Source organism: Centruroides sculpturatus, unplaced genomic scaffold (assembly GCF_000671375.1).
Source record: "Centruroides sculpturatus isolate CEXI.00-Female unplaced genomic scaffold, Cexi_2.0 scaffold754, whole genome shotgun sequence".
NCBI classification, from domain to species: Eukaryota; Metazoa; Arthropoda; class Arachnida; order Scorpiones; family Buthidae; genus Centruroides; species Centruroides sculpturatus.
This window is the reverse complement of record NW_019384868.1, coordinates 344478-360418: the sequence shown is the minus strand read 5'-3', so window position 1 is coordinate 360418 and position 15941 is coordinate 344478. Positions and strand designations below refer to the sequence as shown.

The 15941-nt window shown below is 28.3% G+C and overlaps 1 protein-coding gene across 1 annotated transcript in view; it reads left to right on the top strand.

Moving 5' to 3' along the window:
* Window positions 1–15941, top strand: part of LOC111630808 (transmembrane and TPR repeat-containing protein 4-like) — a 50181-nt gene extending 34240 nt beyond the window's left edge. The window contains exons 11-15 of the mRNA XM_023374966.1: window positions 5482–5553; window positions 11905–12054; window positions 13693–13807; window positions 13908–14090; window positions 14509–15941. Coding sequence (XP_023230734.1) covers window positions 5482–5553; window positions 11905–12054; window positions 13693–13807; window positions 13908–14090; window positions 14509–14648 — 660 coding nt within the window. The 3' untranslated portion in view covers window positions 14649–15941. The remainder of the gene's footprint in view (window positions 1–5481; window positions 5554–11904; window positions 12055–13692; window positions 13808–13907; window positions 14091–14508) is intronic.

Genomic DNA, 15941 nt, shown 5'->3' with positions numbered 1-15941 from the left:
TCACAAGCCAAATTGATTAACTCCACATTTCAAATTTTTTAAAATTTTAGTGTCAAAGCACTTGATATACTAGTAACCTTTTATATTCATAATAAGTTTCCCTAATAATGCCTTGTTGATAATAGTAAATTATTTAATGTTATCTTGTCACAAAAAATAAGTAAAATAAATTAGTTACAGTCCAACTATGGCAGAAGTAAGTATACTTGTAGAATATTGAACGATTGTTTTAATTTTGGTGGCAATTGTTTATAGAAAAATGTTATACCATTATATCAAGATGGATGAAACTAAAAATAACTTTTTCATTCCTCCTATTAAACATGATTCTTACAAAAATTTAAGAACGATTCAACACGATGGAACCTCAAATAAAGCTGACAAACACATCATTTATGTTGCTGAATAATCAATTTAAACAAAATAATAACAATAACTATACTAACATTAACAGAACAGTTATTAGTAATTTTTGCAAAAAATCTTTAATAAAAAATATATGATAATGATGTTTTTCTATAATAAAAAGCTGTGAAAACTGACTGAATCTGACTAAACTGAATGTTACTATGTTTTTACTTGCCAAATCAATTAACTCCATCAGTCACACCAAAATCGTAATAATAATGATTATAACATAGCTATGCTATTTTATATACAGTCAATTTCGCTTAATTGAGACACATTAGGATTAATCCATTTTGGCCCAATTAAGCAGCTGCTCCAATTAAACGAACTAATAATAAATTCTACAATAAAATATGTAATATGTAGGTAAATAAATAAGTAGGTAAAAAGTAATAATTAGGTACCTATTTTAATGCTTTATTAAACCAAAATACAGAAAATATTTGTACTATAAATTTGCCAGACTCACTACGCAAGATAATTGATTTGCATAATGCTAGTGTTGCCAAATATTAGTAGTGTTGACACAAGGGTTAACCATTCGATCCATTCCTGATCGAACAATTTTTCCTTTCTTTCTTTTTAGTTAGAACATGTCCTAACTAAAAAGGGAGAAATTGTTTGAACAATAAAGATATATAATTTATACAGGGTTGTCATACTGAGGCTATTATCCAGTAAGTTAATATAATTGAAATCAGGCCTGAGAACATAAGATTGTATTTCAGAAAGCACGTCACATGACAGAAACAGATGATTTATCATATTTGCTACAAGCATTTTACAAAAAGAACATTCAATGTTATTCAGTATAACATTTCTTTTCCCTTTTAAAGTAATAGAATGTCTGTTTAGATGAAGCTGAATGAATAAATGATTTAATTTTATAATTTTTTATTAGACAATAGATAAATAGATGGACACCAAGAGATATTATCCAATGTTTTGAAATTATATTCTTTCTCTCGCAAATAAAACACATCCTGCAACCAATATATATTTCGTTATCTTAGTTTACACGTTGTAAGGAAAGATTTTTCATTAGGAAATTCAAAACATCTGGCTAAGGATAATTTGAGATTGTTTAACAATTTTTTAATAATGATGGACCACATTTCCCAAGAAATCATATTACTGGGTGACAAGAGTTCATTATATATCAGTTGTCTGTAATCATTACTTGGTAGAGAGATAATACTATTCCAGAATTGTAGCAAACACTGATAGATTAACATCCAGAGATGGCCTACCCAATTCCGTTCTTATCACAGGTCTTGGCACAGAATGATTTAAATGAAAAACTTTTCTGAAAAAAAAATAATTGTATTTTTTTCTACTTTATCCACCAACACTCTTCCTCGTATAGAAAATGCATATAAAATACTCAATCTAATTAGCACATCAAATAAACTATAGTAGTTATTAAGTGATGAGATTATTAGTTTAACAAGAAGCTTGATGCAATTCAAAATTTTTGCTTTAACATCTAGTATGACTTTTTCCAAATGAAAAGAATATAAACTTGAGTGGTAAAATAAATGCTTAAATATTTAAAGTATGAGATAATATCCAATTTGTGATTCTCTAAATAAAATTCATCTGTTTTTTTTAAGCTTGCTGCCTCTTTGGAAAATCAGTATTTTTATTTTTTTTAGATTAACTGTTAGTCGGTCATCCTGCCAGTATATATGGATCAAATTTATTCTTTCCCGAAGAGCGACTGTTGTGTTAGTCAACAAAAGAACGTAATCAGTATATAGGAAGCAATTTATGTTTACATGTGATGATAAGGCAATTTCAGAAGTTTGACCCTGTAGAGATTTCAGAAGATTATTTAGAAAAGGAATTTTTTTTTCTGCATACAAAAGGAAATGTCACAAGATAATTGGTATTCTCCCCCTGATAAGCAATGCCTGTAACAAAGGATTAAAATACAAACAACAAAAACAAAAGGAAAATTGAGGGTTTCTAAATATATATGAACTCATATGTATTAATTAGGGCTCATATGTATAAATATAACTAACAAATACAATAAAAATTTCAAATTATAAAGAAACTGTTTACAAATGTGAAAAATCTTCATGTAAAGATTGTTCCACAAAGCCCATATTTTGAATAAACTGATAGAAAAAAGATCTCAAAGAAATGATCATCTTAAAGAATGGGGTAAAATATAAGTTTCATTATGAATAATGCTTAGTGGAATGCTAAGGTACAGCTATATAATTCAGAACAAATGGAACCAAGGAAGAAATATATATATAAATGAAATTCTTGTTGGTTTTATCTTTTATACAAATCTTTATTCTTAAACTGATCTGGACCAAAATTTTAGTATTAATTAGACCCTGGAATCGACACTAAACTATATATTACTCCAAAATATTGGGATAGTGTATAGATACTGCATCCTTTATGTGTAGTGCCATCTGTTGACAAAAGTAATTAAGTAAATGCTAATTGTTGTTGGTTTTTGGATTGCTGATATTGGCCAAATTTGGCCTTATCCATTCAAAATGAGATCGACTGATGGAAAAGTTGTTTGATTAGTTTTGCTATACAAATTTTCCTTGTAGCCTGAGGGGTAAAAACAATTTAGTCTCTAGCTACATAGTAGGAGAAAGTTTTCAGAGCTTAGAGTTAAAGGCATCATCACCGTGGAATCATGTTAAAAAGTTGTCCCTTTAGATGAGGGTCTATATAGATGAGTGCCCACCTATTGGGAGACAGATCTACCGAGAATTTTGTTAAACAACTTTTGCATATCAGTGATGGCAAATTCACTGAAGGTCTGGATATTAATTTGATAACACTTACTACATTAATTTACCATAACTGGGATATATTGGAGAGCAATATTGGCATGTAAAACTAAATGCGTTGCCAAATATACCACCAGATGGACAACCACCTCATAACCTAGATCTATAGGTTGAACCATCAGTAATGGTTTTGCGAAATTTAGATCACCAAAGTTATGCAATGGGACAAGAATGATCTTTTATCTTTGTTTACAAGTCCAAGCAATTTTTTTTTACAGTTTCGTTATTATAAATACTCGAGTCAATAAATGCACATTTTAGTTACTAGGGCCATTGTTTTTATCACACTCTTAATTTCACATTTCTCAAAAACTGAGCAATGCTGGGCACACTAACTTAAAGGTAAACATAAACAATAAGCTTTAACAATTCCAATGATGAATTCCCCAACAATAAAAAAGTGAAGTGGTTTGTGAGACCACATGATTGCACTTAAGGGTTTTAACTCTATGCATTGGATTTTAAAGCATTTGTAATTGTAGATTTGCTGAATTTTTATTATTAATTTGGATTAAAAGACAAAGGAATTTATATTGTAATTTATATTTATTTTAATTTAAATTAATTTAAATTATTTATTTTATTGTAAATTATTATATTTCTGTTTATTTACGATTTATATTTGTTTTATGACACTATTATAACCTTCTGATGACTAGATGGGAAGCATAAAATGACTTCAATACTAGTTTTTGCTGAATATTTATCTAAAAAATTTTTTAGCACTTTAATATTTCTTAGCCAAGTTTAATGTATTCTAAAATTTTGTTCCAAAAGAATCGAGTATTCTTCTAAAATAAAATTATTTTTGGGTTGAGATCATTAATTGGTCTTGTATGGTCCTTACTGATATAAAGTTGTTTAATGTTGTTAAGTGCATTTATTCATATTTTAAGCTTATTGCAGAAGACATTGACATGTGCTAAAACATGTTGCTGCATATGTTAAAATATGCAGCAACATGTTTTAGCACATGTATGTATGTGAATATCTGTTTCCAAGAATGTTAGAACTTGACATTGCATTTCTTTCTTGCTGGGATCACTGGATATATTCTGATTAGATAATTCTTGAAAACTCTGTAATCCTGCATCTGCAGGTGTATAGGAATTGAATTATCCAAAATTTAGAGTTTAAGTATATTTATTTGGTTGATTAAATACATAAATAGATGCATTTTGGGCTGACTTACATTTCATGACCACTCATCAGTAACTAAAATTATTAGGAGCTAGGTATAACTACAAAATTAATTAAAAATAATAATAAAACCAAACATAATAGTAATATCTTATTTTTTATTGAGTAATCTGGTCTCCTTAAATACGAAAGTACATGAGCATAATATGGAATATATTTCACACCAATACATGAAGCAAATGATAAGGATTGGTACAGTACATTAGATTATAGATGTTTCATGCTATCGGAATAGGCCATTAGTGTTTAAAAGTACACTTTGTGTTATGCTAAAATGTAACCACTTTGTTGCCACAGATTTGCATTGCATGTTTGTTTCATAGACTATATATTTTCTGCACTCACATTGTGGTTTCAGTTTACAATTAGTGATAGATGGCACATAAGGTGCATAAATGAGGGTTTCTATGGATGAACTTGAAAGATTAGCCAATAAAATTGTGACGATATTCCTGATGAACTTGAAGTCTCAGAAGATGAAGATGCATTATTAGGAGATAATAGTGAAATCAAATATTGTGAATAATCTGAATCAGCTACACATACTGTTAGTGATTTATGCAAAAATATGCCATTTACATAATAATCGAAATGATTAAGTTCAACTGGACATCTATTAGTTGGAAACATAATTCTGATGTATATCATGTTTCTTTTTACTTTTAAAGTATTTTGTTACAGCTATATTTTATTTCCTACTATAAAGCATTTTTCTTAGGTATCATTAAATATGTTTAAAGCTAATTATTAGATTTTAATTTATATTGTAAATTAATTAGTCCTTTATAAGTGTGTTCAAGTGACTATTAATGTTTCAAAGTTTTACTAGGTCATCAGAAGGATAAACAAGTCTTTTCCCTTATCATAAAGAGCTTATTTATAATAAGTAATAAGTAAAATAATTTTGTTGATAAATGTGTGAACTTGTAGTACTGACATTATTACAATTGTACAAAAATAAATGATATTTATATTGAATCTCTCATCAAATGATGTGATTAAAATTTTTCACTTTTTACTAAAATGTTAAATATTATGTTTTTAATAGAGAAGTTCTGATTGGAGAAATGAGGAATTACTTTTCAAGACAGGTTTAGATGTTTGTCCTTTAAATGCAAAGGTAATATTTAGTTTTAATATATAGATTTATTATCTTTAAAATAATAAGAAATTGAATCAAATTAAGAAAATTTCAAAAAATTCAATTATTCGTTCAAAAATATCACAAATGTTTTGTTTTATTGGAACATATTTTATTAATTGAATACTTAAACCCTTGAACTTTTGAACTTATTGTTTATATGCAGGAGTATGAATTCCTAAAGTAATGAAGCAAATGCACAAACTTAATATTAAATTTTAAAAAGTCTAAGAAATTTTAAAGTTTATTCACTGTTTATCATTATTTATAAATATAAGCATCTTTCTAATAATAATTGTACAAGGTTCCATTAGGAACACTTTAGGATCCATATTCATAGGTCAAAAATTGCCTCTTTACATGTTTTTGTTAACCACTTCTGTATGTATGGTATATGGAAATTTTCATCTGTTCTTCAGGATGCATTTTTGTTAGGATATTACTGTTTTAGCTTCTTTCCATTTAATTTATACATTTTTATTTAATGCTTGATCAGTAAATATGGTCTGTTTTTTGTGCTACTGGCATTTTTTTTAGTTTCTAGGTTTTTGTACATTAATTACATCTCATAAACTCATTAATAATATCTCATAATATTAAATACACTTTTAAAATTTATTGACAAATCAATGCTTCTGTAATTCAAAAATTGTGTCTTATAAGGCAAAAAGTTATAGAAAATAGAAACTGTATTAATTAATGAATGTATTAACAACTTAATATAAAATTATCATTACTGTAATTATCTGCAAATAACCAGTGGGCTATCTATTGACTTCAAATTGCAATTAAAAGCCTATTTAACATCTTTTCCTTTATAATAGCTTAATGCTCCTGAATTAATGTTATTTTCAATGATGAATAGCACTTTCCATTAGTTGTGACTTTGTTGTTTGGAGCTAATCCTATGAGGACTAAGATGGTTACTGGTTTAGAAGTATTTTATTTCCAATTTTTCTGTCAGATATGCATTTCAGGCTTAAACCCTCATCAGTCTCATCTATTTGGATACTTAACATATGAATTACAAGATTTAAGAATAAAGTATTTATCTTATATACGATTTTTAATTTGTATGATTAATTTTATAATTATTGATAATAATGTTTCAGATTCTTAAAATTAAGATACAATGATTAAAATTATTAACATTATTATATATGGATAAGTGTAAATTTTAAAATACAAACATTAAAAATATAAAGCTGTGTATACTGTATAATATCTTAAAAATACTAGATTTTAAACAAAGTTATAATTTTACAAAAATAGTGCCAGTATAAAATTCAACGTTTTGTGTGTATCTGTCAGTATTACAACTTCCAATCTTGTGAATTTAAACATATGTTATACAGTGGAACCTCAGTTAACGAACTTTATCTGTTTTGCAACTGCATTCATTAACCTAAGCAATTTTTCCTATAGAAATTAATGCAAATGCAATTTATCTGTTCTAGCTTCTGAAAGTTTTGTGATTATATTTGTAAAATACGGTAGGATTTCTTTGTTGAAAATGTAGGAGGAAAATGTAGTATCTATCATTACAGCAACAAACATGTAAGCTTTATTTAATAAAATAGACTTGTACATACCTTCGTTTGTTGTAGTTGGTGGCAGAGGAGTGGCGATATACAGAGCTTAATGTTTAGAAGGGGAATCCCCTCCAAAAAAATAACAGGTGGCACTTCATCGGGAGATTCTTTGAGTCAAGGTCTCTTTTGGTAAGGAACAAGAAATTAATCTAAAGTTGATTAAGACGTCTTACTCTTTTAATCAAAATTTTTCTCAAATGCGATAGTGCATTGTTGTTTTCTATTGCCACTATCACTTTTCTCTTTTTTTGATGCTGTATTGATTAAATATAAAATCACAAAATTGAAAACAGAAAGAAGTTTAGCACAAACACTTGGAAAATCAATGCTTAACTTGTACATGCCTAACAGCAACTAAACTTTGACACAAAAAACCATTACGTTCTTTATCTGAATTTCGTGTTTTATCCGAGACAAAATTTTTGCAAAATAAAAGTTTGTTAACCGATATGGTCGTTAATCAGGGCGTTTGTTAACCAAGATTCCACTGTATTATAAAAATAAAAGATTTTTAGGTTAAATTGTCTGAAAATAAAAATAACAGTAAAATTATTTTTAAAGTTAAATATATAAATGATTATAGTTGTGAATGTACTCTGTGCATAATTCTGCGCATAGCTCCTGTATAGGCCCTAAACTAGTGAAACTATGTATGATTGAAACAGATAGATTAATTAGCAAACTAAGAGATGTTACATTTTATAACATATATGTAAACGACTGTTTACTCATTTATGACAAAACTTTAACAAATCTAACCTTAATCATGCCAATTCCATCCACACAGATTTAAAATATGATTTATGAAAAAGGCAACCAGGATTCAGTTTCCCAAGAAAATCATGGCAATTCTTAACAGAGTAAGAACTAACTGTGGACATTGCAAATATCTCCTTAGTAAATGGCAATAATCAATAAACGTATCATGTGAATGTGGATCCCTCCAGGCTTCCCAGAGCTTCATGAGGAAATACTTCTAATCTCAGAGGATGCCAAGTCATGGATACACAATATTTCCCTTGTAGTATCTGTACATAGTTTTGTAAATAATTGTATTCCATAGCTATAATTAAATAAATAAATGAGGGGTATGCCATTAATGCATATCTGACAAAAAAATTGACAATAAAATACTTCTAAAACAGTAACCATTTTAGTCTTTGTTAACATTTAAAAACAAATCTATGATGAACACAAACTATGAATGGCTGAGTTATTAGATATTTTTAAATCTACATTAAGAGAACAATATATTAATAGCAGAGACTGTGAGACGATATCTTTTGCATGGTGATTATTATTTGATTAATGCCCTTTAAAAAAAAGGAGGGATGACAAAAATGCAACATGCTATAAAAAACATGCTGTTATCCTAGCTCATTGGATTATTATTTTTTTCATTACTTTATTTATAATGTTAATTGTATACTATTTTTATTATGTTTTTATTTTATATTTATGTTTTATTTTTATTGTAATTGAAAATCCCATTAGTTTTTTTAAAAAATGTAATTTAATATTATTCCAAAAATAAAACTTCTGTTCAAAGATCTGATGAATTCTTATTAATCAGGCAAAAAACAGTTTTATTAAAAATTAAGTGCTAGAAAAATATGCAAGATATTTTTAGTGTCTTTATATTTTTTGTGGTTTCAGCTTAGACCAGTGATTCTCAAACTTTTTCGATCCACCGCCCCCTTTGTTCCATAAAGTTATACCCAACGCCCCCTAACCCATTTTCTCTTGTGTGAGAAAAGGATTGGAAATATTCTTAGGAAAACTTTTCTATGAATCTCACACTTTGTGTCCTTACTGTACATTGTTCTCATCATCTGGAAACCATTAAACGCAATGTTTCCTCTTATCAGCCCCAATTTTGCCTTTGGTCACCGTTCAATACCCTGCCTCCAGCGCCCCCCAGATCTATTCATCGCCCAGAAGGGGGCGTTATTGCTTACTTTGAGAAACGCTGAGCTAAAATAAAAGTCAATGTGTTAGAAATATTCAAGTTATGACCTTCAATAAAAAATAAAAAATATATAAAATGTCAACATTTTATATATATTCCGTCAAATTTTTATATATAGAATTTGTCTGCCGTCGCCCCTCTATATTTCCTTAACGCCCCCCAATTCTCTTTGAGCCTTCTACTGCCCCCCTGAAAGCCTCCAGCGCCCACAAGGGGGCGTTATCGCCCACTTTGAGAAACGCTGGCTTAGACTATTAACAATGAATACAACATGTAACATCAGCAGCTAATCAAATGACATTCGATTCACTTATGTTCTCTATAAATATTTTTTTCGTGTTTTGCTGGAGTTTTTAGTTTTTTGTTCTTTGTTATTCTTTTTTACATTGGTATCCAGTTTCTGCTTTGTTTATGTTAACTGTTAGTCCTATTTCTTTTTGAATTTTAGCAATGTCTTCATCTTTATCATTGTTGTAGTCTTTTCTTGCTTCTTTATCTAACTTTGTCAGTTTTTCATTTGTTGATGGAAAAGTATGAGATTTGAGTAATTTTTAAATATAATTTTTTTTTAGTCTCACTGAATCTTGCATCTTTTACGAGGTTTACAGTTTCTGTGTGAATCTAATTAATGTTAAAATACTGAAATGAATGAACAGCTTCAGGATTTATATTTTTTTGACATCCATTTTTTAAATAAGGTGAGATAACCTTTCAATCTTCATCAAAAAGCTTAATGCTATCAAAAATATTAAACTACTTCCAGAAATTTAGCACATTGTTTTTATTGGCTGTGTTGGTCTTGAAAATTAGTTTTTAAAAAGTGTAACATAAAATAAAGATATTTTCCAACTTAATTAATGGTGCTAAAGACATAAAAGTAACATGTAACATTAAAGTTTATTAACTTTAAAAACACGGATAACATATTGGGCTATTGGTTGCATAACTGATGTGCTCAATGGACCAAGGTGTTATCAATGTGGTGGTGATGGTAAAAGCATTGTTTTCACATTGAAACACAAGCTAACAAAATCAATAACATGAACAGAGGCATTATCTAAAAGTAAAATCACTATGAATACAATATTTATCTTCAAAGTATTTTCCCACTGCAGACAGAAAATAGTCCACAGATCAGTCATGATTTTCTTGATTTGGCTGCAATTTGAAAAAATTGTAGACTCATAAATTCCTACTGTCATCTGCCTGTCTGTTTGTCTTTCCTTAATCTCGAGAACAGAGTTAGATAGATGAAATTCGAGACCAGATGTAGGATGCCTCAATGTCCTTGACTTACTATAATATAAATTTTCATCTACAAGTACGTATTTTCTAATATCAGGACTTATTATACTGGCTTTACAGATAATGTTACAGAGTTTCACAGAAAACAATTTTTTGTTTTATTAATATACCTGTATATTAAATTCTGTAAAACTCTGTAGCATTATCTGTAAAGTCAGTATAACAAGTCCTGATAATAGAAAATACATACTTGTAGACGAAAATTTATATTTTAATTATTAATTACATATTTAAAAGGAAGTCATAGTTTAGCAAAGGCTGTGGTATATTAAAAACGAATTTCTTGTTTGTATATTTATATTACAGCGCATGCGTTTAAGCTCAGTGTTGCCATCTAGTCATCAGTGACTGGATAGCTACTGAAGCATTTTGGCTGGGTTGATGTGTGTTGTCCATAGTATGTGTGTGAGGTTGTAAATGTCTTTGTCTCTATGATGAAATAGCCATACATGGGTCAGTTCTATGTGGTAAAGGAAGCTGTGGCAGATTTTACAAACATGAGTCTCTGCTTAACTCATAAATGTAGATCTTATTAATCTGGGGCATCTATACTGGTATTATTCTATCATGACCATTTTTTCCCTCCACAAAACTGGGTATCCTTTTATTTTAAAACTCAGGTTTTTATAAATCAGTCACCTTTAAAATGGAGAACAGATGCTGTTCAACAGTCACTCATGTTCATTCAGACACTGCTTGAGTCACTCTGTTTCATTTCTCTCCATAAACTTTATTGATATGGATAGTCTTATTGGAATTGTGCTTTTCTTAGCATTGCTCTCTATGGCTCATTGGAATCATTTTTTATTAGCATTGCTCTCTATGGCTTATTGGAACTACTGAACTCTCATGTTGAAAATACAGTGACTAAAGTTTTATATTATTATATATTTTATTAACATCTAAAAAGAAAAATAGGTCTCTACTACATAATTGGAAACATCAATCTTAGAGACCTTGTATTTTTGTAGACTTCATGTTTTGCAAATTTGTTACTATATAAGAGTTTATTGATTTGAGTTTTTTTTGGGTAATAAAAAGCAAAATTATGATTAATGATTCAAATTTATTCAAAACACTTAATAATTTTATAGTAGTAAAATTAAGAAAATTTTTGAATAAATTCTAACTTTTTTAGTCATTTGTTATTGCACATGTATAATATATAAATATAATATATAAAAATATAGTAATTTAGGTTTAAGATTGATCAATTTGGAGATAGGTTATTTTTTACTGATAAATTATTTGAAGATAATAGTCTCTAAAAGAATTATAAAACATTGAAAAGAACTAAAATCGTACGTTTTTAAGGAAGTTTTTAAGGAATGTTTTGTCAATTTGACATTATTCTTATTATTATTATTATTTTATTTGAAATAATTTTTTTTATTATTATATTAACAATGGTTTCTTTAATACCATTGAAAACAATTTATACAAATAAACATAATTTTCCTTATGTCACCAAGACCAGATTTTGCTGCTGCTTGGATGAATTTAGGAATTGTTCAGAGCAGTAAAGGAAAAGTGATTGAAGCTGAACAAAGTTATCTCACTGCTATTAATCATCGTAAACATTATCCAGATTGTTATTATAATTTAGGAAATTTGGTAAGTTTATTTTATTTTATTTTATTTAATATCATAGGAAGTTATTCATCATAAATTTTATTAAACTTTTGCATGAGAAGAACAAAACAATAATTAAACTCCAAAATACTATCAGTCAGAAAGTTAAGTAAGTTTGAAAGACTATGATTTAATTTTTTTATAAAGAAAAGTTAGATTTATATAATTATATATTATGAGTAAGAGAGAGATCTTGCTTTTATTTCTTTGTTGCACTATTGTATCTGTATGATGCATTTGTAGATACATTTTTGTTTGGATTCACACTGTCATTGAAGTTCAACTTTTGTTTGGAAAATTTATCTTTTTATATATATATTTACCTATAAACCTGTTCTATTGTATTTTATAGAAAAATTTGGAAAATTTCATTTTTTAAATGATCATGAAAGATCATTTTAGCAAACAAATCTTTGATGTCACTGCGTGCTGATCAATTAGCTACTGAAAATATGAGGCACGAGACAGAGTCTGAACTTCTTACAAAACACATTAAAAATGTATTTTAATATAAAAAAAACTTGTATAAGATAAACACACCACAAAGTGGCATGAATGTAAATAATGTTAGTCTGAATTGTGACTTAAGCACCCAGGTTAGAATTTTAATCACTGTCCTACCAGAGAATTTGAATCTTGACTCTGACACTCATAGAATAGAAAAAAATTTGGGAAAATGGGATATTCTTAATGAGGGAAAATCGCTGCATTATAATCATTAAAATTTTTGAATGACAGGGGAGAAAACATTATTGTCTAAAATACAAGCAAAAGTTTCAAAGTTTGATCAACATTCGTTTGTCAGATTTGAGATATGGTGTTAGGTGAATACTGAAGATCAACCTTTCTACTGGGCTTTCACTTGGAAACCAGAAAGTAACCATTTGGGAGACAATGTTAAAAAGTAGGGATTTTGAATAAAACAGGAGAACTATTGTAGAGTTGTCAAAAATTGATATATATGGCATAAAGATCACACATCAGGAATTTTTGCATTCCATTAATTTGACTCCATTCAGCCTGCAACTGTGTTGCACGGGAAAGTGCCTTGTCTGTGCATTTCCTAGACATCAATTTCTCTATAACTGACATCACTGTCTGAACATCGATATGCAGGAAGACCACATATATCCGTTGTTTAAGAGATCCATTCTTATATAAACTGGCAGCTTTCATGTTCATTGTCGAAAGGACACATGCACATATCTCCAACTGTAAGGACAAAATATACAAATATAAACAAACCTGATAGTTATATATCAAAGCAAAATCATTTTTGAATTATATTGGTATGTATTACTACTATTACTATTTAAATGCTAAATAATTTGGCACTAGAGGCAAGCATTAGACACCATTTCTTGCTAAATTTAATAATTATAATTAAATTAATATTTTAATAATAAATGTTTTTTATCTTTTTATAAAGTTTGGAATAGTGATAAATGAATGCTCAAATTTATTTTAAAAGTCAAAGCAAAAAGTTTTAATTTTTTGATAGGTCAATATGCAGTGATCCAACAACTAAAAATAAATGTCATATATATTTATCATAATATAAATTAACATATTATTAATTATAGTGATTTTTGAGTTTTAAAAACTTTATTTTTAATATAGTATCTCGAACAAAAACAATATGAAAAAGCTTATTTAGCATGGAAAAATGCAACAACGCTTCAACCCAATCATTTAGTTGCATGGAATAATATGATAATTATGTTAGATAGTATAGGTAAGTATATTATTGATTACGACAGAAATAACATTCGATTTATTAAAAGTTGACATTTTAATAATGAAGATCAATTTACAAAGTATTTGTACGTTGTTAGGGAGTTTATTAAAAGCTGAAGCAATGGCTCAAGAAGCACTAGAAATATTGCCAAACGAAGCATCTCTTCATTTCAATCTGGCTAACACCCTTGGTAAAGTAGGACGATATCACGAATCTGAAAAGCATTTCCAAAAAGCTATTGCCCTGAATAGCAATAATCCTACATATTACACAAATTTAGGTGAGTATATGAGTTTAAGTAATTTATCTTGTTCAAACTGCCATTATTTTATTCACAAGGGTTTCAATGTCGTGTGCATTGATGGCGACAGAAATAAATCTCCGGAGTAGCAGTTGTTTTTCTGTCAGAATATGCAGCCCCTGAGAATGCCTTGCTAGTTTTCCAAGTCTCTTTCTTGTTACCTGGAGTATGGAATTCTTATTTTTGTGTTAAGTGATCACTTACAAAATACAAGTTAAAAAACTTTTTCTGTTGACACAGTAGGCCTTTAGCATTTGACCTTCTTTTGTCTGTAGAATTTGATAGACATATCTTTTTTATATTTCGAATTAAAGTAAATCTTATTATAATGGTTTTAATTTTATATTCTACGTATAATTAAAATAATTTTTAAATAAAAATACCATCATCTTTTCAGGTGTATTATATCACAGATGGAAGAAATATAAAAATGCTGAAGAAGCCTATCTTCGGGCTCTAGAGTTAAAGTCGGACATGAAAAGTGCTCGGGAAAACTTAGAACTCTTGTACAGAACTATTAATAAGATAAATGCATAAAATATATTTAATAATTTTTATTTTAAAATGAAATATTCACTATTTTTCGTCGGAAAATCCAGTTATAGAATTTTGCATTCGAATGAAACCAATATTAGCCATTATTCTATGGCATGAATGAAATGAAATCTTTGTATTTAGCAGATAACTATTAACAGGAAAAAAATCACGGTCCTTTATAATGCATCAATATTGTTATATTCGGAAATATATTATGAATTTATATTATTATTTTATGTAAGTGTAAGAGTACGTTTTAAGTCGAAAATCATTCATAATATAAAACGTTTGCAAGAATTTCCTACATGGTCGAACACTTCATTGTGAACATTTTATGTAATTTTTTTTTTTTTAACGAAATATTCTTATTTCAAATGATTTAACTAATTACATAACGTATTTCACAACAGTAATAATTTGTTAAGATAAATGTATTGTGTAGTTAAGATCATTTCTCAACGAGTGAAGATATTTATTGCGAACCGACGTCATATCAATTGCATTTCCGACGTGCCCAGACAATCAAAAGTTATTTTAATCAATAAATACACGAAAGTACAATTATAAGCGAACATTCCACGTTTCTCGGCAGCTTTTCCAATATATGAACTCTGAAAGTTGTATCGACGGACAGAAAATAAGTTTGATTTATAAGAATGATGTCGATCAATTGGGACAAAGCAGAAAACTTTTCAATTGTCTTCTAATTTGATTTAAAAGAATACGAAAGAATCTTAGCAATTTCTACTGACGATTTCGTATAATAATTTTGCTTTGTCCGGTTATCGTTTACGGATATAAAGTACTAAAAGAAAAATCTATTTTGAAAATTATTTATGTTTTAAAAATTGAAGCGAATCATATCAAAATCTACCTCGTACAAAATACAGTAATTGGACGGCACAAAAACTTTTGGCGTAAGTGTACTGTGTATACTCTGATGAATTAAGGAGAATAAAAGATTTCTAGAACCACTCGTTTTCCTTTTGTACGTCATTGGATGTAGAACAGTGAGGTTGTGGATAAAATGTAATTGAAATAGTTACGTTTCATTTTTCATCCTTGTCGTTATAGTTTTTTGTGTAAATATGTTTTCTATATGATGTTTTGTTACTACTGTATTGCATTAGTTTTGTGTTTAAAAAACAGAATACATAACTAAAAGTGCCAAATGTTTTAGTCATCATTTTCTAATTTTATATAGAACTCGTTATATATGTTAATAAATTGTGTGTAAAACTAATGTAATTAAATGTTGAATAAAACGTCGAATGTATTGTTTATCGAAAGTTA